This window comes from Culex quinquefasciatus, chromosome 2 (genome assembly GCF_015732765.1).
Source record: "Culex quinquefasciatus strain JHB chromosome 2, VPISU_Cqui_1.0_pri_paternal, whole genome shotgun sequence".
Classification (NCBI taxonomy): domain Eukaryota; kingdom Metazoa; phylum Arthropoda; class Insecta; order Diptera; family Culicidae; genus Culex; species Culex quinquefasciatus.
The window spans coordinates 19,436,428-19,463,893 of NC_051862.1; the positions used below are offsets into that span (position 1 = coordinate 19,436,428).

Genomic DNA, 27,466 nt, shown 5'->3' on the forward strand with positions numbered 1-27,466 from the left:
TTTATGGCCTACTTAAAACCTAAAATGTTACTAGGGTAGTGATGATTTTTCACGCTCGAAAATTGCAAATTTCACGGTGACCTCAATTTCAAAACACAAATTTTCACGCAAATTTCGCGGAACGTGAAAAATGTTAAAATAACTCTGAAAATCTTATGTTTAAACTACTTTTCATGCTTCATTATAAATTATTCTTCAAAAAACAAAAAAATCTTTCATAAATTTGAACGTGACACAAAAAAAAATTCTCTTAATTTTTAAAAAAGATTCCACTTAGTTAATGGATGGGCTCCAAATATATTTTGAAATTAACTGCAAGGCATGCGTTTTCTCATTTATTGAACTGCTTTTTTTAATTATTCGACTTATAAAGTTTAAAAGTTTTCGCTGATTTGCTTCATTTTATTGAATTTAATATCAAAGCAAGATTTAACAATCTTGTCCACCAAAAATTAGTGAAATAATTTGAATGTTTACCAAATTTACATTTTTTAAAAAAGTTTTCATATCCTTTTTCAAAATTTAAATTTTACTCAAAAGTAGAAAATAATATAGTTTGTAACGAAATCAATTTTTTTATACAAAATGCACATGAAAAAAGGTCGCTATTTTTTTTAAACTTTAACAGGAATTATCCACCCAATTAATCAAAAATCGTTTAAATTACACAGCACTCAGAAAAAATCTGTTAAGCTTAAAAAAATAATAATTTCAAAGCTTTCATTTTATTTTGAATAATACAAATCATGATTCTTTTAATTTATTTTGAAACCACACCTTTCAAATAAAATAGCGGTAAACTTGTTATTACAGCGAATAAAAATATTACTAAACTTAGTAAGTTACTAAAAACACTGAAAAATCTGAACCATTCTTCAAATGATTCTTATCAAACTATTCAATTGAAAACTAATAAAATTCACTTAAAGAGTATGTATGGATGAAATATTTACTATGTTGTTATTAAAAAAAAAAACAAACATGATTTGAGAAAATGGATAAATTTCACGAATTTCATGCCGTCCACGAAATCGTTAAAAAATCACAAACCCTATGTTAGTAATTGAACAAGGGAATTTACTCACTTAATTCTACAGGCGTTCATAAGATTATGTTTATTCCTATTTGAGTTAGATAAATCATTTTGAGAAAAAATCGTTACAGTTTCACACAAACATAAAATTTCACGGGATTTCGCGGAAAAAGCCAAATTTCACGGATTTCACGCTGTCCGCGAAATCGTGAAATTTCACTAACCCTAATCATAACCTACATTTTTTCCAAGACACCAAATCGATCAGAGCAGCGTTTCTCCAGGTAAAGATTTTCGAATACTTGCATAGCACGTTTTTATGGACAGCCCCCAAATTCGCCCCGTATTCGGAGCTATCGAATAGATGGATAAGGTTGAATCCAAATCAAAATTACAAAAATTTAATACAGTTATCTCTTCTGTAATTCTATTGAAATGCTGTTTTTTTTTTTTTTTTTTTTTTTTTTCTAGGCACTTTTTTATATTCTGCTCGCTTTTTAAAATTATCACCATTAAATGAAATCGTTTGCCTTTCTGTTACAAAAAAATGCATAAACAACATCCAAACAAGGGCAATTTAAAGGCAATTTAGAAGAAAAATACTGAATTCAAACATTAAACATATCAAATAAATTCTAAAATACAACATTTTGTGACGTTTGTTAAGATCAAGTTAAGATTAGGCAAAGAATCTGGTTTTCCACATTTGAGCCATAGAAAAGTATGAACAAAAAGTTTTCCACCGAGTCTTGATTTTTTGAAAACATGAGTTTTTTTTTGGAAAATAATAAACATTGCACTTGACTTTTTCTATTTAAATTTTTAATGTAAAATCAAATTTAAATCGAAAAGTATTCTGCAGGTTTTTGATAATGAGCTTCTTTTCAAAATATAGCTACTTGAAGTTTTATTTTAATTGAAAAATTCAAGTTTTTTGATTTATTCAAGTAGTGTTGATGATTCAAGAATGGGATTACACTTTTTTTCAAAAAGTTGAGTTCCAAAATGAAAATGCCTAAGAGACACTGAAGATTGAACCTCTTGTTGGTTGCTGATTACAGCGAATGAAAAGGAACTGAGAAACTTAAAGTCCTATTTTCAATTTAAAAAAAAAAAATAAACTTCTGAGAAATTTTCTGATCGTTTTGAAGTAAAATGGCATCAACTCTCACATTTTATAACGAGCGTAAAATTGAATATTTAAAATTATTGTTGAATAATTATTAAGTGTAAGTCTTGCTTCCACAACCTCAAATTTTTTTTTCAAAAAGATCGGAAAATTTCATAAATTCTTCATTTTCTAACAACAATTTTCCCGAAGACACCAAACCGGTCACGAAATTCCTCCAGATTTTTGAATATTTACCTGAAATTTTGATTTTATAGTCATAGGAAAAGTCCCCAAAAAGTTTGTGCCAATCCAAAAAACATAAATTATATCAATTTCTGATTTCGGTGGATTGGTTTTCAGATGTATTTTATATATATTTTTAAATATGAATGTCCAGAAACCGTCGAATAGAAAAAAAGCTAGTGAGTGTATGTGTGTTATTTGTTAAAATTGATAAAAAAAATAAATTTTTGATTTATTTTTAAAAAAACAAACGTATCTCAAATTTAACAGATTTAACCACAAACTTCAACAACACCTACTTTCCGCCACGTGGATGTCATCATGTTCAGAAAGAGTTTCCTTTTCTGCAAGCGGGGTTGGTAATTGTTCTCCCTCCCACCTTCCCAACCCCCTCCCCACCAAAGCACCCATTTGTCACTCACCCTAATCCTCACGTGAGTGATGTGAGTTTTGAAAAGTGGTCGGAACCCATAAAAAACCGCGTGCGTGTGTGCGTTTTCGGAAATAAAAGTGTTGTTGAAGGATTTCTATTTGCACGACTGTTTGCAAAGTGTCGTGTTTTTTTCGGTGGTGAAAATGAAATCGTAAAAATCGCACCGCTCCTCCCCCTTCTTGGGAGGGGGGTTTCGCAAGCGAAAAACGTTTTTCCGCCCAATGAGCGCGTTAATGGGCAATGTATGCGGAGGGGCAGTAAAAATTCACGACCACAATAAAGGAGCGAGCAAGGTGAGCTTTTATCAAAAGGGTTTATTAGGGGGAGGGTGGGTTTTTCGAGGGGAATGATATTTTGTAAGGCTTTTATGGAGGATAAGTTTTGATTTGTTGTATTACCTGATGGGGTAATGGGAGGGTATTCAAAATTAAGGAGTGTTTGAAATTTAAAATTTTATGATCTTAATTTTGAGAGGTTATCAACCATTTCAAAGACAGTTTTCTGAATGTTCCTTTAATAACTTGTCATTGTGAAGTTTTTAAGAGTATAATCACAAGACAAGATAACGAACAAAATTTGGAAATATTAATCAAAAACTTATTTTGAAATTCTTGCTAAATAATACACAATTTACTTTTTAAGCGAATTAAACTGTATGAAGAGCTTCGACCAGTAACAAAAGGGTTAATTAAACGGTTTTCCACAAACAATCTCAGCTCAAACTGCCACTTAAATCCCATCAAACGGCATCGCTCCCCTTATCAAATCGCCCATTTCCCACCAGAGAGATTACACCTTTAAAAAGACATTTTCATTTGCCTTCCCAGGGCTCATTAGGCCCCCTTGAAAAGCCCAAAATTTTCACCCCGGACCTAGCGAGACAAATAAAACCAGCGGAAAAGCGCAACGAGTGGAAAATCTCTCCCCTTTTTCACGATTTGTTTTTCCCCCCGTCGAACTCGTCTCGCCAGCTTGGCGTCAGAGGATTTTTCTCCTCTGCTCTGAAATTTGGGATGGGGGTGGAAATTCATCGCGAAAATATGAAACAATGTTTCTGTTATCGGTTTTTCCTCGCGCGCGCGCGGAAAAGTGAAAGTGAGAGAGATCTTTCAAGAGGGTTGATTCCGACGACAGGATAACAAGTGATGTAGAAAAATGGAGAAAGCCAACGACGACAATCCTTTTCAGCGCGAGGATTATTGCTTTGTTGTTTTGTGGGGGAGGTATTTGTTAGAGGAGATAAGCTCCGGAAGCGTTAATTTGACAAGTCGACCAGAATAAAAGGATGGAATTTGATGTTTAAAGAAATTTGGGCAACATTAAAGCATAAATCAAGTGAAAATACTTAAAAACAAATGAAACGAAAATGTTATCTTAATCATTTGGACGTTTTGACAAATTATTCCCCAAAACGCCTAAGTTATGACAGAAATGACAAAATTTGACAGAGTTGACAGATTGTACTTACCTGAATTCCTATCACAATTTTACACTCTTTGTACTTACCATATTTCCGGATCTCGACACATCGCTGAACATTCTTATGGAACTTTGCCCCTAAATGTTGAAGTCCGTAATCGAAGTGAAGAAACTCAACTTTTGCTGGCAGCACCGTCCACCCGTCGTTTTCTTTGTTCTAGACACTTCTTCCCACCAACCCCAAGTCCGAGGTCCCTCCCCACACGACGCCGTAACTCTGTAATATCCGATCCAATTCAAACAAATTTACATAAATATCCCACTTTATTGTGTCCGACGCCCAGCACGAAGCCACTCGAGACACGTGCAGTCTGCAATTATTAGCCCAGTGTGCCACCCCACTTGAAGCTTCGAAGGGAAGCTAGCAGTATCGATTTCGAGGCCCAGACATCCTTGTGGCAACCCTTAATTGCCACTCAACTGTGTGTGTGCGGAGTGATTAAAGTCGCAAATGCGCCTACGGTTAGGCAACCGGCACCGCTTTGGTTTGATTTAAGTTTTCTTTCGAAGCGGAATTCAATGAGTTGTGGGTGCCCAATTATATGCAAATTGAGTTGGCGAAACTCTCTAATTAAACTTAAACGTAGTTCCCTTTCAGGAGCGATTTCCATTCCCGATTGCGCAAGTGTTTTTGGAAAGTTTTGGTTAGCTAATTTTGCGGTCCGTTTCCTGTTTTTCAAAGGATCTGATGCAAGCTTAGCTGCGCAGTGATGCAATTAAGCGATTGTTTTCGAACGATTATTCGCTAATTTTTATTCCAGTTTCCAGAAATCAGTTACTTGAAATGTATAAAATTTAGTGCCAATTTTGTCAATTTTGTAAATTTTGACAATTTCGAAATTTTTTTCAATTTTGTCAATTTTATCAATTTTGTCAATTTTGTCAATTTTGTCAATTTTGTCAATTTTGTCAATTTTGTCAATTTTGTCAATTTTGTCAATTTTGTCAATTTTGTCAATTTTGTCAATTTTGTCAATTTTGTCAATTTTGTCAATTTTGTCAATTTTGTCAATTTTGTCAATTTTGTCAATTTTGTCAATTTTGTCAATTTTGTCAATTTTGTCAATTTTGTCAATTTTGTCAATTTTGTCAATTTTGTCAATTTTGTCAATTTTGTCAATTTTGTCAATTTTGTCAATTTTGTCAATTTTGTCAATTTTGTCAATTTTGTCAATTTGGTCAATTTTGTCAATTTGGTCAATTTGGTCAATTTTGTCAATTTTGTCAATTTTGTCAATTTTGTCAATTTTGTCAATTTTGTCAATTTTGTCAATATTGTCAATTTTGTCAATTTTGTCAATTTTGTCAATTTTGTCAATTTTGTCAATTTTGTCAATTTTGTCAATTTTGTCAATTTTGTCAATTTTGTCAATTTTGTCAATTTTGTCAATTTTGTCAATTTTGTCAATTTTGTCAATTTTGTCAATTTTGTCAATTTTGTCAATTTTGTCAATTTTGTCAATTTTGTCAATTTTGTCAATTTTGTCAATTTTGTCAATTTTGTCAATTTTGTCAATTTTGTCAATTTTGTCAATTTTGTCAATTTTGTCAATTTTGTCAATTTTGTCAATTTTGTCAATTTTGTCAATTTTGTCAATTTTGTCAATTTTGTCAATTTTGTCAATTTTGTCAATTTTGTCAATTTTGTCAATTTTGTCAATTTTGTCAATTTTGTCAATTTTGTCAATTTTGTCAATTTTGTCAATTTTGTCAATTTTGTCAATTTTGTCAATTTTGTCAATTTTGTCAATTTTGTCAATTTTGTCAATTTTGTTTTGTCAATTTTGTCAATTTTGTCAATTTTGTCAATTTTGTCAATTTTGTCAATTTTGTCAATTTTGTCAATTTTGTCAATTTTGTCAATTTTGTCAATTTTGTCAATTTTGTCAATTTTGTCAATTTTGTCAATTTTGTCAATTTTGTCAATTTTGTCAATTTTGTCAATTTGGTCAATTTGGTCAATTTTGTCAATTTTGTCAATTTGGTCAATTTTGTCAATTTTGTCAATATTGTCAATATTGTCAATTTTGTCAATTTTTGTCAATTTTGTCAATTTTTTCAATTTTTTCAATTTTGTCAATTTTGTCAATTTTGTCAATTTTGTCAATTTTGTCAATGTTGTCAATTTTGTCAATTTTGTCAATTTGGTCAATTTTGTCAATTTGGTCAATTTGGTCAATTTTGTCAATTGTCAATATTGTCAATTGTCAATTTTGTCAATTTTGTCAATTTTGTCAATTTTGTCAATTTTGTCAATTTTGTCAATTTTGTCAATTTTGTCAATTTTGTCAATTTTGTCAATTTTGTAAATTTTGTCAATTTTGTCAATTTTGTCAATTTTGTCAATTTTGTCAATTTTGTCAATTTTGTCAATTTTGTCAATTTTGTCAATTTTGTCAATTTTGTCAATTTTGTCAATTTTATCAATTTTGTCAATTTTGTCAATTTTGTCAATTTTGTCAATTTTGTCAATTTTGTCAATTTTGTCAATTTTGTCAATTTTGTCAATTTTGTCAATTTTGTCAATTTTGTCAATTTTGTCAATTTTGTCAATTTTGTCAATTTTGTCAATTTTTGTTTATTTTTGTTCAATTTGGTTCATTTTTGCTCATTTTTTTTTCATTTTTGTTATTTTTTGTTCATTTTTGTTCATTTTTGTTCATTTTTGTTAATTTTTGTTAATTTTTGTTCATTTTTGTTCATTTTTGTTTATTTTTGTTCGTTTATGTTCATTTTTGTTCATTTTTGTTCATTTTTGTTCATTTTTGTTCATTTTTGTTCATTTTTGTTCATTTTTGTTCATTTTTGTTCATTTTTGTTAATTTTTGTTAATTTTTGTTCATTTTTGTTCATTTTTGTTCATTTTTAGTGTATTTTTTCCATTTTTGTTCATTTTTGTTCATTTACAGTGTATTTTTTTCCATTTTCAGGCATTTTTTTTCAATTTTTTTTAATTTTGTTCAATTTCGACAAAGTTGCTTTCAATAATGCATTTGCAATTTTTTTAGGATTTTTTAAATTTCATAACTTCTAATGATTTTTTTTCTACTTCTCCAGCTCCAGCAAAATAGCTGCAAATCAAGTTCAAACGACAAACTTGTCTCAAAACTTTTCCTCAAAACTGCAAACAGCAGCCAATTATTGGCGTTTGCATAAATCAACAAATTTTTGAGCAAACAACAATTGATATAAATTTGCTAATCAATCTTCTTCACACAACCACAAATTCTTCACCCTTCCCCTCTCCTCCTCTAGTTTTGTCGCAATCCCTGCTCGAGTGTTGTAATTTAGAGTTAGAGAGCTTGCTCGGGCAAAAAACTCGATCTTCGCCCCAAAAAGCTCGTAATCCCCGTCGCAAACGCAAAATCCCACCCTCGAGCGATTCTGATTCCATCCAGCCAAAATAAAAAAAAAATAAAAAGCTGGAGATTGGGGTGAGTTCTCTCGAAAAGTTTGTCTATCAGTTTGAACCGAATCAGCCCGGAGGGGGGAGGGAGCAAAAGTGTTGGAAATTGGTACTCGAACTGAAAACTTGCTCGATGTCCCGGGTTTTGCAAGGAGTGCAATGTTTGCTTTGAGTGCTTGGCAGTTGAAGAACAACCTGATGCTGCAATTGGTACTTTTTGTGATTTTGGGTTGTTGGTTGGGGGAGAGGGGTAGGGATTTGGAACCAGCAGCAGTCGTCAACGCAAGTGCCATGAGCATCAATTTTTAACTGGAACGAGCAAATTGTTATTGGTTTAGGGAAAAGTTTAAACGATAATAGAGTCTCGTTGGTGAAAGAATCAATAAAAAAGTAAAAGATAACATGTAAACGACTTACAAATTTAGGAAAAAATCAATTATTCAACATAAAATAAAACAAGTACAAAATTGACAAAATTGACAAAATTGACAAAATTGACAAAATTGACAAAATTGACAAAATTGACAAAATTGACAAAATTGACAAAATTGACAAAATTGACAAAATTGACAAAATTGACAAAATTGAAAAATTGACAAAATTGACAAAATTGACAAAATTGACAAAATTGACAAAATTGACAAAATTGACAAAATTGACAAAATTGAAAAATTGAAAAATTGACAAAATTGACAAAATTGACAAAATTGACAAAATTGACAAAATTGACAAAATTGACAAAATTGACAAAATTGACAAAATTGACAAAATTGACAAAATTGACAAAATTGACAAAATTGACAAAATTGACAAAATTGACAAAATTGACAAAATTGACAAAATTGACAAAATTGACAAAATTGACAAAATTGACAAAATTGACAAAATTGACAAAATTGACAAAATTGACAAAATTGACAAAATTGACAAAATTGACAAAATTGACAAAATTGACAAAATTGACAAAATTGAAAAATGAAAAATTGACAAAATTGACAAAATTGACAAAATTGACAAAATTGACAAAATTGACAAAATTGACAAAATTGACAAAATTGACAAAATTGACAAAATTGACAAAATTGACAAAATTGACAAAATTGACAAAATTGACAAAATTGACAAAATTGACAAAATTGACAAAATTGACAAAATTGACAAAATTGACAAAAAAAAAATAAAAATAAAAAAATGACAAAATTGACAACGTTGACAAAATTGGCAAAATTGACAAAATTGACAAAATTGACAAAATTGGCAAAATTGACAAAATTGACAAAATTGACAAAATTGACAAAATTGACAAAATTGACAAAATTGACAAAATTGACAAAATTGACAAAATTGACAAAATTGACAAAATTGACAAAATTGACAAAATTGACAAAATTGACAAAATTGACAAAATTGACAAAATTGACAAAATTGACAAAATTGACAAAATTGACAAAATTGACAAAATTGACAAAATTGACAAAATTGACAAAATTGACAAAATTGACAAAATTGACAAAATTGACAAAATTGACAAAATTGACAAAATTGACAAAATTGACAAAATTGACAAAATTGACAAAATTGACAAAATTGACAAAATTGACAAAATTGACAAAATTGACAAAATTGACAAAATTGACAAAATTGACAAAATTGACAAAATTGACAAAATTGACAAAATTGACAAAATTGACAAAATTGACAAAATTGACAAAATTGACAAAATTGACAAAATTGACAAAATTGACAAAATTGTCAAAATTGTCAAAATTGACAAAATTGACAAAATTGACAGAATTGACAAAATTGACAAAATTGTCAAAATTGACAAAATTGACAAAATTGACAAAATTGACAAAATTGACAAAATTGACAAAATTGACAAAATTGACAAAATTGACAAAATTGACAAAATTGACAAAATTGACAAAATTGACAAAATTGACAAAATTGACAAAATTGACAAAATTGACAAAATTGACAAAATTGACAAAATTGACAAAATTGACAAAATTGACAAAATTGACAAAATTGACAAAATTGACAAAATTGACAAAATTGACAAAATTGACAAAATTGACAAAATTGACAAAATTGACAAAATTGACAAAATTGACAAAATTGACAAAATTGACAAAATTGACAAAATTGACAAAATTGACAAAATTGACAAAATTGACAAAATTGACAAAATTGACAAAATTGACAAAATTGACAAAATTGACAAAATTGACAAAATTGACAAAATTGACAAAATTGACAAAATTGACAAAATTGACAAAATTGACAAAATTGACAAAATTGACAAAATTGACAAAATTGACAAAATTGACAAAATTGACAAAATTGACAAAATTGACAAAATTGACAAAATTGACAAAATTGACAAAATTGACAAAATTGACAAAATTGACAAAATTGACAAAATTGACAAAATTGACAAAATTGACAAAATTGACAAAATTGACAAAATTGACAAAATTGACAAAATTGACAAAATTGACAAAATTGACAAAATTGACAAAATTGACAAAATTGACAAAATTGACAAAATTGACAAAATTGACAAAATTGACAAAATTGACAAAATTGACAAAATTGACAAAATTGACAAAATTGACAAAATTGACAAAATTGACAAAATTGACAAAATTGACAAAATTGACAAAATTGACAAAATTGACAAAATTGACAAAATTGACAAAATTGACAAAATTGACAAAATTGACAAAATTGACAAAATTGACAAAATTGACAAAATTGACAAAATTTACAAAATTTACAAAATTGACAAAATTGACAAAATTGACAAAATTGACAAAATTGACAAAATGACAAAATTTTATTTCTCTGACATTTTTAACATTATTGACATTTTTGACATTTTTGACATTTTTGACATTTTTGACATTTTTGACATTTTTGACATTTTTGACATTTTGACATTTTTGACATTTTTGACATTTTTGACATTTTTGACATTTTTGACATTTTTGACATTTTGACATTTTGACATTTTGACATTTTGACATTTTGACATTTTGACATTTTGACATTTTGACATTTTGACATTTTGACATTTTGACATTTTGACATTTTGACATTTTGACATTTTGACATTTTGACATTTTGACATTTTGACATTTTGACATTTTGACATTTTGACATTTTGACATTTTGACATTTTTGACATTTTTGACATTTTTGACATTTTTGACATTTTTGACATTTTTGACATTTTTGACATTTTTGACATTTTTGACATTTTTGACATTTTTGCCATTTTTGACATTTTTGACATTTTTGACATTTTTGACATTTTTGTCATTTTTTACTTTTAAGACTTTTTGCCTTAAATGTTGTGAGAGAATCAATGAATATGAAATGAGTCAGTTGGAGAGTGAGTCAATTGGCAAGTTTTTATTATTTATCTTTTCAACAGGTTAAAACAATATTGAAGAAAATAATAACTTTGACATTTTCAGCCCGAAAATAACACTTCCAAGTTGACTCTATTTTTACGCTCCTAATTATTACGCACGTACAACTTTTGCAACAGATCTGCTCACACTTGTTATCGCAAAAGCTCGCTCGTCATTAGCCTGAAACTGAGCTGAACCAAATCGCTGTTTATTTATTATTAGAGCCAGCACCATCTCCCAGTCTGGGAGGCTGCCAGCGATCCCCGCTGAAAGTCTTTCCTATTATCCACCGGGGAGCAGCAGCATCCAGCATCCTCCAACCAAAGAAACGCCAGTTGATCCCCCGATGGCGATGAAAATGATGCAAATTGTTGGCGTCAATATTTGAGGAAATAATTATGAGAACACGAACACAAACGAGCTCGAGCTCCCCGAGTCCCCTGCCCTTGGGGAACCGGAGAACTCTCGGAATCTTTGCCTGAAACGTAGCTTGGTGCGTTATGCGCGGTGGGTTGAAGTGAAAGTTATGTAGAAAAAAATGATAAAGCACAAAATTTCCTGAAAGCTTTATTCAGTATTACCAATGTTGCTAGATTTTCACAATATTTTTGAAATACGCCTCTTAGTAAACGGATTCGAACAAACATTTAATCAACTTCACTTTAAATGTAACATCACATTGCAGAATTGCCAAAATATATGTTATGTTCAAAACGATAAACACAAACTCAAAACAAAAAAAAAATTCAACGACAAGATAAGTATTTATTTCTTTTGGCAGGGTTGCTAGTTTGTATTTTTAAAATGTATCACTATTGTTTCATTATTTTTATTTCCCCTAAGTCATTGTATCTTATGACAAGGTTGCCAGATTTGTAAAACATTTTTGACAAGAAGTTAGGTAACAATTTGTATTTAGATGGTTGTAATATTTTCAATCAAAAAGCATGACGTTCAACTTAGAAAAATGATTTAAACTCCACATAGGTGCTCAAAACATCAGGCAGGGTTGCCAGCTACTCCAAAAAAAATCCTTGCTGGATTTATTTTCAAATTTATTGAAACGTTTGAACTGTAAATTTAGAAAATATTTTTAAAACAATCTGTTTAAAACACACCGCCAAATCGTGCTCTTTGCATAAAACATTAATATGGCACCGATTTTATTAGTGCTTCTCGTCCGGGTCGTCCCCGGCGGGATTGGAGGCACAGAATTTTGTTTGAGTTGTTTGATATTGATGAACGTCGAGGATGAAGGTGTGACTTCTCCCCCCCTCCCCAAACGCCCCCAGATTTATGCAATCGCGACACAGTTTGCAAGCGCCCCTTTCCAAAAAAGGCGTGATTGACGGTGCGGAAATACTCAATTTGCAGGCTCCAGTAATTGATTATGAACGCGAGCGCAGAGTTACAGAGTATCCGGAAACCGTGGCCGACGACTTCGTTACAGGATATGTGTATTTTCGAACAACTCAAACACGTGATTTGGAAATTTTCCGCTGTTTCCACGCTCAATGGGTTTGTCCTCCTCCCCGCCATTGTTGATTGTGATTGATTTGCCCAAAAGCGGAAATCGAGTGGCGTCGATAATTGCCACGAATGTAACCATCAATCAATTGGCGATGAGTGATTGGGATAATTTGTGGAAAATTGGGCACTCATCAAAAACTGTTGTTTTTGTTTATTAGTCCAGATTCTGTTTTGGTTCTCCCTATTTTTAAATTTCACAAAAGCGCAATTCTCTGAGATTTCGGTTATTAGTTTTTTTTTTGTATGTTTTTTTAAATCCAGTTGACACTTTTTTGTTACCTTCGGAATGCCCAAAAAAGCCATTTTGCATCATTAGTTTGTCCATATATTTTTACATACAAATTTGGCAGCTGTCAAAAATTTAATGTGAAAATTCAAAAATCAGTATCTCTTTATAACATTTTTTGATCGATTTGGTGTCTTCGGCAAAGTTGTAGGTATGGATAAGGACTGCACTGCCCATGTTCGCATGAATGTCCCATATGCAAAAACAGCAAGCTGAGAAAAACGCATTTGAAGTTTGTCCCACACATAAAGCTACGAGTTAAGTTTTCACGAAAAAACTGAATTTCCTCCTGATTTATAGAACAAAGTACTGGATGTTATAAGCTTTTCTGAAAGATCACACGATTTTGAACAAAACTGCATCAATAACTCAAAAGCGATGAAAATGCATATGGGACATTTATGCGATCAGGGGCAGTGCACTGAAATGAAAGATAGGGCGAGAGGGGGTAATATGCATCCCCGAGGCAAAATGCACCCACTGCTTTTCTCGGTATTGGGAAGAATTTTACGGGAAAAAATCATGGAAATTGGAAGCTTAACATTGCAAAACTATGCTGGAAAAATAAGAGCATCGTAGTATAAAAACTGATTAAGTTATTTGCAAAACTATAAAATTTTGTGTTTTCATCTAATTTTTATTGAACTTTCAAAATGATTTTTGGATAATATAAAAAGCATTTATTGATATTGTAAGTGTTGATTTATATAGTTTTCGCCATAATCTTCAGTATTCTTGAGATAGATGAGTCCGAAAACATTAAAAAATTATTTTTTTATTTAATTTTTTGCAAAAAGCGTGATTGGGGTAAAATGCACCGTTGTGATGCTCCTTTGTAAAAACAGCGGTGTCATCTAGTGGTGACTAGTGAAAACTGCTTCAACCCGGTGCATTTTGCCCCGTTGTTGTAGTGCATTTTGCCCCAAAGTTGGGGTGCATTTTGCCCCGCGTGGTTATTTGAAATGAATCAAAAATGTTTTTAGAAATTTGATATTTTTGATCAATTTTGAGGTTTTTTAAGACTGTTTTTTTCACATGGATGCCGAAGAATATTAGTTGTTTTGTAGCATCAAACAAAATTCTTCCATAAAAATGCTGTTACAGTTGGGAAATCACAGTTTTCCCTTGAGGGTTGCATATTACCCCCTCTCCCCCTACATGGTCGAATATTTTTTGGTAATTTTAAATTTCACATTTTGTCACTTAAACTTGATTTGCAAAAATAAACACTTTATTTATAAATGCCAACTTTTCAGAAATTTCCAGAATGTGCCAATAATCTTTGATCGAGTTTTGATTTTTTGAATTTCAGTGACAACAAGTGAAATTAAAAATCATTTTTGTATGGATAACTGTTTCAATTTCAAACCAAATCGGTTAAGGTTGAAGGATGGCTATAGTCGCTAATAACTCGTCAGGGTTAATTCGAATCGTTTTGCGGTCTTCGACAAAGTTGTTTGTCGTAAAACTTTACATTTGAAAATAATATTTCTCAATAATCCGACCCATTTAACACCACTTTTTCCTGGATTTTTGGCTCAAAATTGGCACAGTTACTTATTTTTGCCTTAAGAGTCGAGTGATTTTGCAAAAAAAAAAAATCCTTGTCACCCTAATGAACAGTTGCCAAATTTGTATGGAGGCTTGTATGGACGATGAATGATACAAAATGTTCTTAATGAACAAATTGAAAAAGGAAAATTTTAAAGAATATATACATATATTTACAAAATGATATAGGGTATATGGCCCTATTTTGGACCTACTATGCAAAGCGTCAACATATTTCGCATAGTTCTCAGGAACGGTCTAACTAATTTGGCTCGTTTCAGGATTGTTTTGTGCCTTAATTTATGCTTAACAAAGTGTACTATTGAAAATTTAAAATAATTTAACCATTCTATTGTAATAAGCATTTCAAGTAAAACATTTTTTGGATGCTTTTTGGACTTATTGAATGTATTTTGGAGACATCGCTGAACCTATTTTGGACCCACACTCTGATTGGTTGAAATTTGGACAACTCGAATTGCGGCGTGCGGCGGCAACACTCACACTTACAAAAACTCGGTTTGATAAACCAAAGGGCCTATCCACGATTATAATTTGGAAAATATTTATTTCAGAAATTAAACAATTATGATGAAACAATGGATTTGAATTTGAAAACGTGTTTTAATCATGTTTAATGGAAACTCACGCATCTTTAGCAGGTCTCTGTCCTATTTACAATTTGCATATTCTTACGACCTAATTTTTCTAGCATAAGAACATAAAAGACAACCCGTTATTACTCGCAATAAAAACACCTTATTTTAAAATTAAATGAATGACACAGATACATAACAAGTTACAATGAAAAAAAGTTCTAAATTTTACGCAGAGCTTATGTTCAAATATTATTAAACAATCAAGAAATTTTAAAGGGAGATTATAGCTTGTAACTTGGTGTGAAACTTTCTCATCTGTCATGTTAAACTTTACAGTTGCTTGACAAAAAGTTTAACTACATGTTGCACTTTAAAAACAATGTAATATTTGAACAAAATCTTTGTTTGAATACCAAGGTGCCTTTGATAGTCATAGTTTGTCTTGTTAAAAGCAGATTTGAGGTTTTCAAACATTATTTTTACTACGAACTTACCATCACTTAGGTTGCTGATATAATTTTTAAGAAAATCATTTATGTCAATACTTAGTTAATTATGTTTATAAGCTTTTAATATAATACATATATATTTTAGGTAATATTGCTTAAAATTCAGAACTTTGCCTGAAATTCGTTGAAACTAGTTTTGTTTATTAAATTATGGATTCATATTACATGTATAACTGAATTTAAAGAATGAATCAAAAGTTTTCACATTTTAAATGAAATTTGTTTTACTGGAAATGCCTTTAAATTTTGAAATTTTTTTAAATTATGTTTCAAAAACAAATAATATTTAATAATATTTATATTACTTATTTTACCTTTTCCTTGTAGAAGATTGTCCGAAGAATCCGAAAATGCATTCCGTTTTACGATTCAAAATCATGTTCATTGAAAAAATCATGACACGTTGAGAAGATGAAAATAATGCTATTTATCAACATTTTCTTAGTTATAGTTAACTAACTTTTTATACTTTTCAAAATTTCATGAAAAGTTCTTCATGAGGTACTTTGAGCACTTCTCCTTCACGGTCAGTATGATTCCATACCATTCCGTACGTATTCCATTTTTACTCTTCATTTTGCGGAAAAAAATCAAACCTATCAAAGTCACCCCGGCTATATGTCTCAAATCATAAAATTCATAATGTTAACATCGCATTAACCTCTTATGCTTATTTTTTCGAAGATTTTTATTTTTCTAGCTGGTTTAGTTGTGTTTCTAACATGATTGACACGGTAAAATTTAAAAGTGTAATTTATTATAAACCAAAGCTGCCAATTGTGAAAAAAAATCGTTATACCTATATTTTTAAAAATTATATATAGATAAATGTGCAAAAATCAGATAAAACTTACAAAAAATATATTTTCCATATGTATATTTCTCTGATTAGTTTACAATACGTCTTAAAAGCCATCACGATCTCCGACACATATTTGATTTTTTTTCTGAACCAAACCAAATTTTGTTTGTTTTCCAGTAAAGAGCAGTTAAGAGACGTGTAGATGATAATTCAAAGCATTTTTAATTTATAATTCGTAAATTGATCGAGAACTAATCGAAAAATTGATTTGTTTACAACTAGCGCATAGGATCTTTTTAAAACTAACTCAAGATTTTTAAATTGAATTCATACGACTTTTCAAAAACCACTCGTAAGCGATGTTGACAGCTCCTGTCACGGTGACAGCTGACGATTAAATGAACTAGACCCTTTAGGTTTTTCAATCGTTTCCCCTTCAATTCCAACAGGGTAGCCAGTTTGCATTTTTTGAAGCAAAAATTTAAAATATATGCGGCTAAATTGGTGATAATGATGTTAAGACAAAAATAAATCAACATCAGTTTAAATTTTGGGATACTTTGAAATCGGTCCTAACAATCATCTAAATCTCTAGCATCAATTTGCATTTTTATCGTTTAAAAGACATATTTTCATTGTTTCTGTTAATCATTTGCTTTTTAAGGCTTAGATTTCATTGAAATAATTACAGTAAAGAAATTCAATTCAAAATATTAAATTGAAAAATTTCAATCAATGAAATATCGAAATAAATTGATAAACAAAACTGGCAACACCTTGTTATGCATGTGTTGGTGATAGCCTTGAACCGACGGCAAAGTAGCTCCAAAAACTGATCCAACGCGGCTGATTTGAAAAAATATTTTGAAATGAGTTTTTTTCGATAATAGAATAGTTATTTTAATGGTTTAGTGACGGAAAACCAGAAAGAATTAAATAAACAACAGTTACATTGCTCGCAAACCGGACGAAATTGCTTGGTGTCAGTGCAAAACAGAAAAAATCATCAAGGCGTCCCCGCATAATCAAAAACCATCGGGGGAATAGTCCAAACTATATTACTACTAAAAGAGATGTAGTTACCACATACTTAACCATTATCATATAGTTACGGCACTACACAAAACCATAACGAAACTGATCGTCAAATGATGACGTTTTTATTAAAGTAAATCTAATGATTCTAACTAATTTTGAACTATTTGGGGTACAATAACCTTACACTAAACAGTTCGGATTGTTTAGACAACTTGACTCAACGAAAAATGTACAAGTCCAAATAGTTCAAACAATTTATCAACTTTATTGAGAACAATATAGCAAAATTCCACAGATTTTAGATTTTTATAGTCAGAACCTGTAAGAACTAAAAACCTACTATAAATGCTATAGTAGAACACAATTGATGGCGGCCACATTTTTTTCGATAAGTTGGTATAATCCAAATAATTTGTCAACTTACATGAAGTAAAATTACTATACCATACTATTTTGAATTAAAAATTTCTATAAGTCCAAATAGTTCAAACAATATTTCAACAGTATGGAGTACAATTACAGTTTGTTATATAATCCAACTATATGTTAAACGATTGGTACAAAAATTTCAACTTTTATCAAGTAAATTGATCACAGTCGATTCCTCTGGATGATAGAGAACCTTCAACACCCCACTTCTCCTCAGATTATCAGAAAACTCCCCAAAAGAAGAAAAATGTTACGAGGGCTCATGAAATTGACTTTCACTATTCCAGAAAAAGTAGGCATGCTGTTCTTACCATACACCAAAAATATGTGTACTACATGGTGGACTATTACTGTTCACTATAAAATGAGTCAATTGTTTGGACTACTTGGACTTATCGAAAATACTTGCCCCGAGCTTGCTCCCTTCTAACACAACATGTCACCAAAACCACTGAAAAACCACCAACAGATATAGATCAATCGGATAAGGCGGCAGCAGTTCGGCAGCAACGTAAATAACATCACATATAATGGCGGTAAACATTCACCAACTATCGATAGAACTTAAAATCAAATTTGATTATATCCGAAGTAGTTATCACAACAATAGTAGGGTTCATTTTTGCGGTCTTTTTTAAAGTGTCGGCAAAGTAGTGTCGGTAAAGTAGTTTTTCAGAAACTATATAGGGAATAGTCAATTTTTGGGCAATGACTATTTGACGTAAAATCCAAGTTTATAAAAATATTTACATATGTATGAAAACCTCATATAGTTTTCTGCCTAACAACTAATTTCTCATATAGTAAAATCGACCAAAACTATTTTGGGAATGGAATTAATGGTTTGATATATCGTACATATATAGTTGGGTTACAATTTAATGAATAGTAGAGACCATTTGATAAATAGTTGAGTAACTATTTGTCATAAAGTAGTTATATAGTTCATGACTATGCGGGTCGCGAGCCAAATCTGATAACCCGCATAATCAAAAACCATCGGGGGAATAGTCCAAACTATATTACTACTAAAAGAGATGTAGTTACCACATACTTAACCATTATCATATAGTTACGGCACTACACAAAACCATAACGAAACTGATCGTCAAATGATGACGTTTTTATTAAAGTAAATCTAATGATTCTAACTAATTTTGAACTATTTGGGGTACAATAACCTTACACTAAACAGTTCGGATTGTTTAGACAACTTGACTCAACGAAAAAATGTACAAGTCCAAATAGTTCAAACAATTTATCAACTTTATTGAGAACAATATAGCAAAATTCCACAGATTTTAGATTTTTATAGTCAGAACCTGTAAGAACTAAAAACCTACTATAAATGCTATAGTAGAACACAATTGATGGCGGCCACATTTTTTTCGATAAGTTGGTATAATCCAAATAATTTGTCAACTTACATGAAGTAAAATTACTATACCATACTATTTTGAATTAAAAATTTCTATAAGTCCAAATAGTTCAAACAATATTTCAACAGTATGGAGTACAATTACAGTTTGTTATATAATCCAACTATATGTTAAACGATTGGTACAAAAATTTCAACTTTTATCAAGTAAATTGATCACAGTCGATTCCTCTGGATGATAGAGAACCTTCAACACCCCACTTCTCCTCAGATTATCAGAAAACTCCCCAAAAGAAGAAAAATGTTACGAGGGCTCATGAAATTGACTTTCACTATTCCAGAAAAAGTAGGCATGCTGTTCTTACCATACACCAAAAATATGTGTACTACATGGTGGACTATTACTGTTCACTATAAAATGAGTCAATTGTTTGGACTACTTGGACTTATCGAAAATACTTGCCCCCGAGCTTGCTCCTTCTAACACAACATGTCACCAAAACCACTGAAAAACCACCAACAGATATAGATCAATCGGATAAGGCGGCAGCAGTTCGGCAGCAACGTAAATAACATCACATATAATGGCGGTAAACATTCACCAACTATCGATAGAACTTAAAAATCAAATTTGATTATATCCGAAGTAGTTATCACAACAATAGTAGGGTTCATATTTGCGGTCTTTTTTAAAGTGTCGGCAAAGTAGTGTCGGTAAAGTAGTTTTTCAGAAACTATATAGGGAATAGTCAATTTTTTGGGCAATGACTATTTGACGTAAAATCCAAGTTTATAAAAATATTTACATATGTATGAAAACCTCATATAGTTTTCTGCCTAACAACTAATTTCTCATATAGTAAAATCGACCAAAACTATTTTGGGAATGGAATTAATGGTTTGATATATCGTACATATATAGTTGGGTTACAATTTAATGAATAGTAGAGACCATTTGATAAATAGTTGAGTAACTATTTGTCATAAAGTAGTTATATAGTTCATGACTATGCGGGAAGCAACGAGGCTGGAATTTTTGGACCTAATCGATGTGCTAGGAAAATGAAAGGAAGTTCGAATGGCGTTGGAAAAAGTGGCTGAAAAAGCGGAAATAATCAAAAATGTTAACATTTTTGGAAGAGGTAAGATAAAAAACGATCCTGTCTACACTTTCTGTTGGTTGGATTCAGTGAATTTGTACTTCAAAAGCCTGAACTACCTCGCTTAATAAAAATAGGTCCAAAATAGGTACTAGGTCCAAAATAGGGTCATATACCCTAATTTTTTTCTGGAGTTGTTTCCAAGATTGATGACATTTGTTTAAAATCTATAGATTTGCGATCTTCAAACACGTCTAGTTGAAAAAAAGGCTTAGATATTGTTTTTGAAAGAAAGTCTTATTTTTAACTTAATTTCTAAATCAAATTTTATCTCTTCTCCAATTTCCAGCACTCTTCGTCCACTCGGCCGTGTACACGCCGGGCAACGCCCCCGTCTACAACCCGAACGCCGCCGTCGAGGCGATCCTCCCGTCGCAGGTCAACAACCCGGGCTACCTGGTCACGCAGACCGTGTACGGCTTTCTCGATTTCACCACCACCATCGGCAACACCGTGATGATCTTCTCGCCGCAAAGCGCGGCCCCAGCTGTCACCGGTAAGCGATCCTCAACACCGCGGCAAAACTTTGGTTCTTGGTTTTTTAACGTGTCCTTTCAGAGCCCCCGAAGACGACACCGGCAGCGCCGGTGATCGAAACGTCCCCACCGACGACGACCACGACGGAACCGGCCCCGGCGGAGGAGATCAAACCCAGCCGGACGGTGATCCTGCCGGCGGTGCAGCCCAAGGAGAAGGTCAGCGTGGTGCAGGTTCTGCCGGAGGCTCCGAAACCGTACGTGGTCAAGGCGAACGCCGCTCCTCCGACGGTGAAGTTTGTGCAGAAGGCCGTCACGCCGGTTAAGGTGAAGCCGGTGGCGAAGCCGAAAACGAAGGTGGCGATCGTGGAGGTGACACCGGTGAAGCAGGTGGAACCGGAGGAGGAGGAGCCGTTCAAGGTGCAGGTCATCAAGCCGGCTGCACCGATCATCAAGGTTATTGGAGCCAAGGTGGAGGTTACGACGGAGAAGGAGATTGTTACGCCGGAACCCGTGCAGGAAGTTGTGCCTGAGGAGGAGGTTCAAGAGGAAGAGGAGGACGAAGAGGAAGAGGAACAACAAGATGAAGTTCAGGAAGAGGAGGAAGTCAAGGAAGAGGAATCAGTGAAGGAGGAACCTGCACAAGAGGAACACAAGGAGGAGGAAGTTGAAGAAGAAGAAGAGGAACAACACGAAGAAGAAGTGGTCGAAGACAAGAAGGAACCTGCCAAGACCGTTGAGGAACCGACGATTGACGCCGAACAGAAGGAACACTCGCCGATCGTGTTCTCCAGCATTACGGAAGAGAATGAAGCAGAACACGAAGACGAGCACGATCAACACGACGAGGAAGAACAGGACGAGGACGACGAGCCCGCGCCGGTGCTCCAGATTGGCAATAACATCGCTCCCGAGCCGGAGTACGACTTTTTGTCCCGCCAGCCGTCCGAATTTGTGGAAGAAACGTACCGAGTGGTGAACCTGAAGCCAACGGCCACCGCTTCACAGGCTGGTGCCGCTTCATCCGCCCCAACCAAGCCGAAAGGCAAACGGGGACAAGGTAATAAGAAGCCCCGCCCGACGGGACTGGTCACCAAGCTCGGTGGAACCGTGGTCAAGGACGGCGCCACAACGGTCCACGAAACGAGCGTAATCGGCACCTACATTTCAGGAAAGTATGCCCAGGTCCTACAAAGCACTTCTCATGTATTTCAAGGTAACGCCGCCGCCGCCGCCGCTCCCGCCCAAAAAGGTCCCGCTCCGGGTCCCAAAAACATCAACCCAAGTCAAACGCTACGAATCTTGAAAACGGCCGCACCAAACCCCAACAAGACCCCGCGATACAACGCGGAACTGGCTTCAATAATCACCCCATCCCCGTCGCACGCGCAAGCCCTCGAGGACACCGGTCTCCCGCTGGAGAACCTATTCGCGGCCCAGCCAGCCTCGAACTTGGTGCGGCCATCGCGCCGACTTGCCGGACCCGGAGCCGGCCTGAACGGCGGCAGCTTCAAGAACCGCCTCAAGAATCGCATCGGCAAGGACGACAGCAACGATCTGCAGGAGCGATCGGACCAGGTCGACGAACCGGTCGGACCTCCAGTGGCGGCGGCCGCCTCGGCGCCAAGCTTTGGTAATGGGAAGAAAACTAACCGATACCGTAACACGCAAACCGTCAAGCCTAACAACGTCGGCAAGAAGTAAGTACCGAAGGAGGGGCGTTCGAATCCTCCCTTATAGAAAAATCCGTAACATCACACTATTAACTAGCATGCGAAAAGTGAGTCCCCGAAAAAAAAGTTTCCCCGTTTCCCGAGTCCCAGGTGCGGGATGTTGGATTGCGATGGGGTGTCACTGCATAGAAGGTCTTGTTTTCATTTGGGATGTTCTGGAAAGCTACATGGTTAGCATAGGTGAGGTAGCTAACTTGTGTCTTTTTCTGAGTTTGGATAGTTGAGGTTAGAACTTTACTTTACTTTGGTTTTTGTCATTTACATTATGATCCTTCTAAGTGTCTGTCACAACCCAGTGAGAAATGTAGGGTCGATGCAGGACTGATCCTAAAGACGATTAAACCTGTATCAGGCATACGATTCGTACTGGGTTGTGAAAAGCACTCCGATCAAGCATTTACCCTTCAGACCTGATGGGTCATATTGCCTCAAAAATCAAAATTTTCTAGTTTATAATTTTCGTATGGTTCTAAAATCATTTTCCCATCAGTATGAAAAAATAAATAAATTGTTTTCAAAAATCCAGCCTTGAAAGTTAAAGGCAATTGAATATCAGCAAATAAACAAGGCACTCATTGAGTAAATTTCAAAAATACATGTTCTGATATCAAAGATCATCAAGTTCAAACCTATTCCAACCAAATGAATAACTTTCGATGCCTTGACCTTTCTTTTTGATAAATAAAACGAAATAGTTTCCTGAACTCGATCAATCCTAAACTTAAGATAAGACTAAAGATTAAGTACCCAATAACCCTAGTTTCGTTTTATCACCAGGCGAAGACGATTATATAATCGTTATCGATTTGGTTCCACCTAAGGGACCATCCACGTGGACACTTTTTGGGAAATGTCAACTCCCCATCGTGGGCAATTCCATACAAATAAAATCTTTTTTTGTATACCAAGTCGAGATTTTGGGTTCTGATTTAAGGAAATACAAAACATTGAATTTCCAAATGTCGGAAAATACATTTTTAAATTTTGAATTGAAAAAAATATAGAATAAACCAAATATATCAATATGAAATCTTATTTTAATTTCAAATAGTCAAGTTTTAATTTGACGGAAAAACTTTTTCATTTATTAAATATTTATGTTTTATTTCGTTTATTTTTAAAATAAATGTAACTTTTTGTTTGGATTACATTTTAAGGTTAGGTACACAGTAAAAAATAATGTAAATTTGGAAGCTGTAATTTTGGAAGGTTGAATATTACCTCTTTTATGATGTAATTTTACCTCAATTTAGACTGAAAAAGTGGCATTACACCAGAAAAGAGGTAAAATTACACATTTCCAGAGGTAAAATTACACCTTTTTTCTTACATAAAAGATGTACCCCTTCCCATATGTAATATTACCATGATTTTTTTTTCTGTGTGTACCTACTTTATTTTGTTAATGGTAAAATATATCGTTTCAGCAATTCCCTACGAAAACATCGGGATGTCCGATCGGGGCAATTTTTTTTCTGGGGGATCCTTGGCCGAATTAATTAGACCCGTATTTTTTTTTGATGGCTCATTAGGGTCACCTACGCCGTGTTAGGGTGGTCCGAAAAATGGCAATTTTCGTCGATTTTCGCAAAAAAAAAAACACTTTATTCAAAATCATATCTCCGCACCATTTCATCCGATTTTAACTGTCTCAGACGCAAAAGAAAGGTGATTAGTTTGGCTTTTTGGGAAAAATAGTAAGAAGTTTCAAAAATCTAGCTTAACATTTGAAAAAGTCGTATGAAAAGTTAAAATGCTGTTTTGATGGTCTTGGGACCAAAGAGCCTATGTCTGAAAACATTTTTACCTGATTCCTCGGCAAAATTTTACATAATGTATTAAAAAATGGTGAAGCTATATTTTCTAAACTCTGAGATACGATTTTTTGAAAATAAAAACTGGGGTTTTCGACGCGACTTTTTTCACTAAAACAGCGAAAACTTGAAAATTTCAGCGATGACCTGTTAGAGTACCAAAAGTTGCGTATTTCAATTACGAAAATTGCTGAAATTTTCAAGTTATCGCAGTTTTAGTGAAAAAAGTCGATTTTTTGCCGTTTTCGTCATTTTTTCCATTTTTGCACGTGGCGGGTCGAAAAACCCAGTTTTTATTTTTTGATATATAATGTAAAATTTTCCGAAGAATCAGGTTAAAAATATTTTCAGACATAGGCTCTCTGTTCCCAAGACCATCAAAACAGCATTTTAAGTATTCATACGACCTTTTCAAATGTTAAGCTAGATCTTGATATTTTTTCCAAATAGCTTAACTAATCACCTTTCTTTTGCGTCTAAGACATCGAAAATCGGTTGAAATGGCGTGAAGTTATGTTTTTTTTTAAATATGTGGTTTTTGCGAAAATTCTCGAAAACAACCATTTTTCAAACCACCCTAACACCCTAAGGGCCAAAAAAAAAAAAAAAAATACGGGTCTAATTATTTCGGCCAAGAATCTCCCAGAAAAATTTTGAGCCGGATCGGAGAACTTTTTTTTTTTCAAATCATGCTGTTTTGTGGGGAATTGCTGATATATTAAATTTTAATAACTTTCATTAAAATAATTAAAAAATGTCTCCAACATTCAAAGTTAAATGATTTTTTTGATTATTCCTCTTTTTTTATTAATACCAATTTTTTTCTGTTTGTTGATGCATTTGAGTATTTTTATTGTTCCTGTAAAATTTCAATTCAAACGTTTTTTTTTTTTTTTAAATTCTTTTGTTGATTTCAAGAAGACAAGAGGATTAAAATACAAAAAAAAAACGGAAAAAACATTTATTTTAGCAAATCAGTAATTTTTTTTATTCTCAAAGTATATTTTATATGCTTTTGAATACGTGGGGAAAAAAAAGTTACATAAAATGATTTTTAATTTCAATTCATACCTCTGATATTGAGTTGAAAAAAAAAAACACATTTACTCGTATTGACTATTTTAAAAATAGTATTTTTAACTAAATAGCTACATAATTATTAATATCAAGAATATGACAATATTCAAGTTTGTCTAAACCTACTCTACAATCTTTGATAAGGTTTTAATTGTATTGGAAAGAAAAGAGCCAATACTTCAAGAAAACAATTACTTTTTTATTTGACTGCTTATTTTTTAAATATTCTGGGTGTCATCTTTGCCTGTGTGTTTGAATCTTGTTGAAAATAATTTTGTATTTTTTTTTTATTTAAGTAATGCTTTTTGAATGCAAAATGCAGAGAAAAAAACGTGAAATCAAGTAAATTTTTAAAGAAACATGTTGTAAAGTAATAAAACCACAAAAAAAAACGTTACGTTTTGATCAACATCCCACCACACACACAGACATTTGCTCAGAATTTGATTCTGAGTCGATAGGTATACATGAAGGTGGGTCTAGGAGGTATAATTGAGAAGTTCATTTTTCGTTTTAATTTTAGATGAAGAAAAAAAGCTTAAAATCTAGACTTTTTTTAATAGGTCCTATAAACATATGAGTCACAAAACTTTATTGGACCTTTAAAAAAAACTTTTGAAATAATCTACAAAATCATGGAAATCTAAAAAATAAAATAAAAGATAGGTTTACTCGAAAGTAGCAAAATCTGAAGCAACCTTAACATTAAAAGCATTAGGACCAGGGATGGAACAATCGCAAAACAATCAATATCGCTGGCGAACTTTCTTCACCCGCGAACGAGACAGGAGGCAAATAACAAAAAAGAAAATCGCTCCCGAAATTCTCCAAGAAAAGGAATCTGCTGATGATGTTTTTTTTTGTGAATTTCCTTGTCAGCACTGCTTACAATCGTTTACAAAACATGACAGATCATTTTTCGACGTGTGTCGTTACAGTTGTAAGTGTAGTAGTGAAAAAGATGTTACGCCGAACAATCAAGATGAGGATTTTTGTTTAGATTCCTTTTACCGATCTTTCGTGCGCGAGAGAGGAGAGCCAATCTCTCTTCGGATTTTTTTTCTCTTGATGAGCATCCAAAGATTTTCTTTTGATGATGATCATTCCATCGCTGATTAGGACAAAAATAATTTTGGAATTGATCGAGTTCAAGAAACATCCGAAGCGGCACCCCATGCAACCCGACCTCCAATCATTTTTCTGTTTCACATTTCCGTTCCATATTTATTTGTTTGAATTTTGTTTTGTTTGACGTTTGTTTGTTTGTTTGTTTGATTTGGTTTTAACGAATGAGTGAAAGATTGCTTGCTGGTTCAAATTGGGACAACACTTGTGACACTTTACAACACTACTCTCACTACACTAATGCACGATCGATATATATTTATAGAAACTGACATTACGTTACGGTAACTACGAACTACTAACCAAAAACGCATGAAACATTATTTATCTCCATTATAAGACATATTTATTTTATTCAACGCATGACACAACACGATCACATATATTTTGAAACGCTATGCTTGCCAAACGAAACAATATGTATTCGCATAAGTACACATTTAATTGAAATTCAAGATAATTTTTAAAATCCATTCATGATTATTTTAAAAAAAATCACAAAACCACATAAAATTCGCAGTACATAATTTCCTATAGCAATAGAACCTTTACCGTGGTCATCACTCAAATCCACCAACGTAAATTTACACCCCGCACAAGTGCCATTGTCAATCAGTGCCTTTGGGTCTGGTTTTGGTCCCCGAAGAGATGCAAAATAAGGTCCTCTAATTTGACCCAAACAGTACAGATTTGGGGCAACCCTGAATCCAATGAGGATTTTGGTTTTTTCTTCTTCGTCTGAAAATAAAACTTTTCCATGTTGCTTGACTGTGTACATGAAGCAATCCACTGAGTTGTTCAGATAACTCCACAAGATGCCTTTTTTCGACTTTGA

General features: G+C 32.9%; 1 protein-coding gene across 2 annotated transcripts in view; it reads left to right on the forward strand.

Annotated features, from left to right (window-relative positions):
• LOC6053881 overlaps positions 1-27,466 on the forward strand; it is a 54,550-nt gene that overhangs the window by 20,387 nt on the left and 6,697 nt on the right. For both annotated transcript variants that reach the window (XM_038256192.1, XM_038256193.1), the window contains exons 2-3: positions 20,696-20,902; positions 20,965-22,582. In XM_038256192.1, coding sequence (XP_038112120.1) covers positions 20,696-20,902; positions 20,965-22,582 — 1,825 coding nt within the window. The remainder of the gene's footprint in view (positions 1-20,695; positions 20,903-20,964; positions 22,583-27,466) is intronic.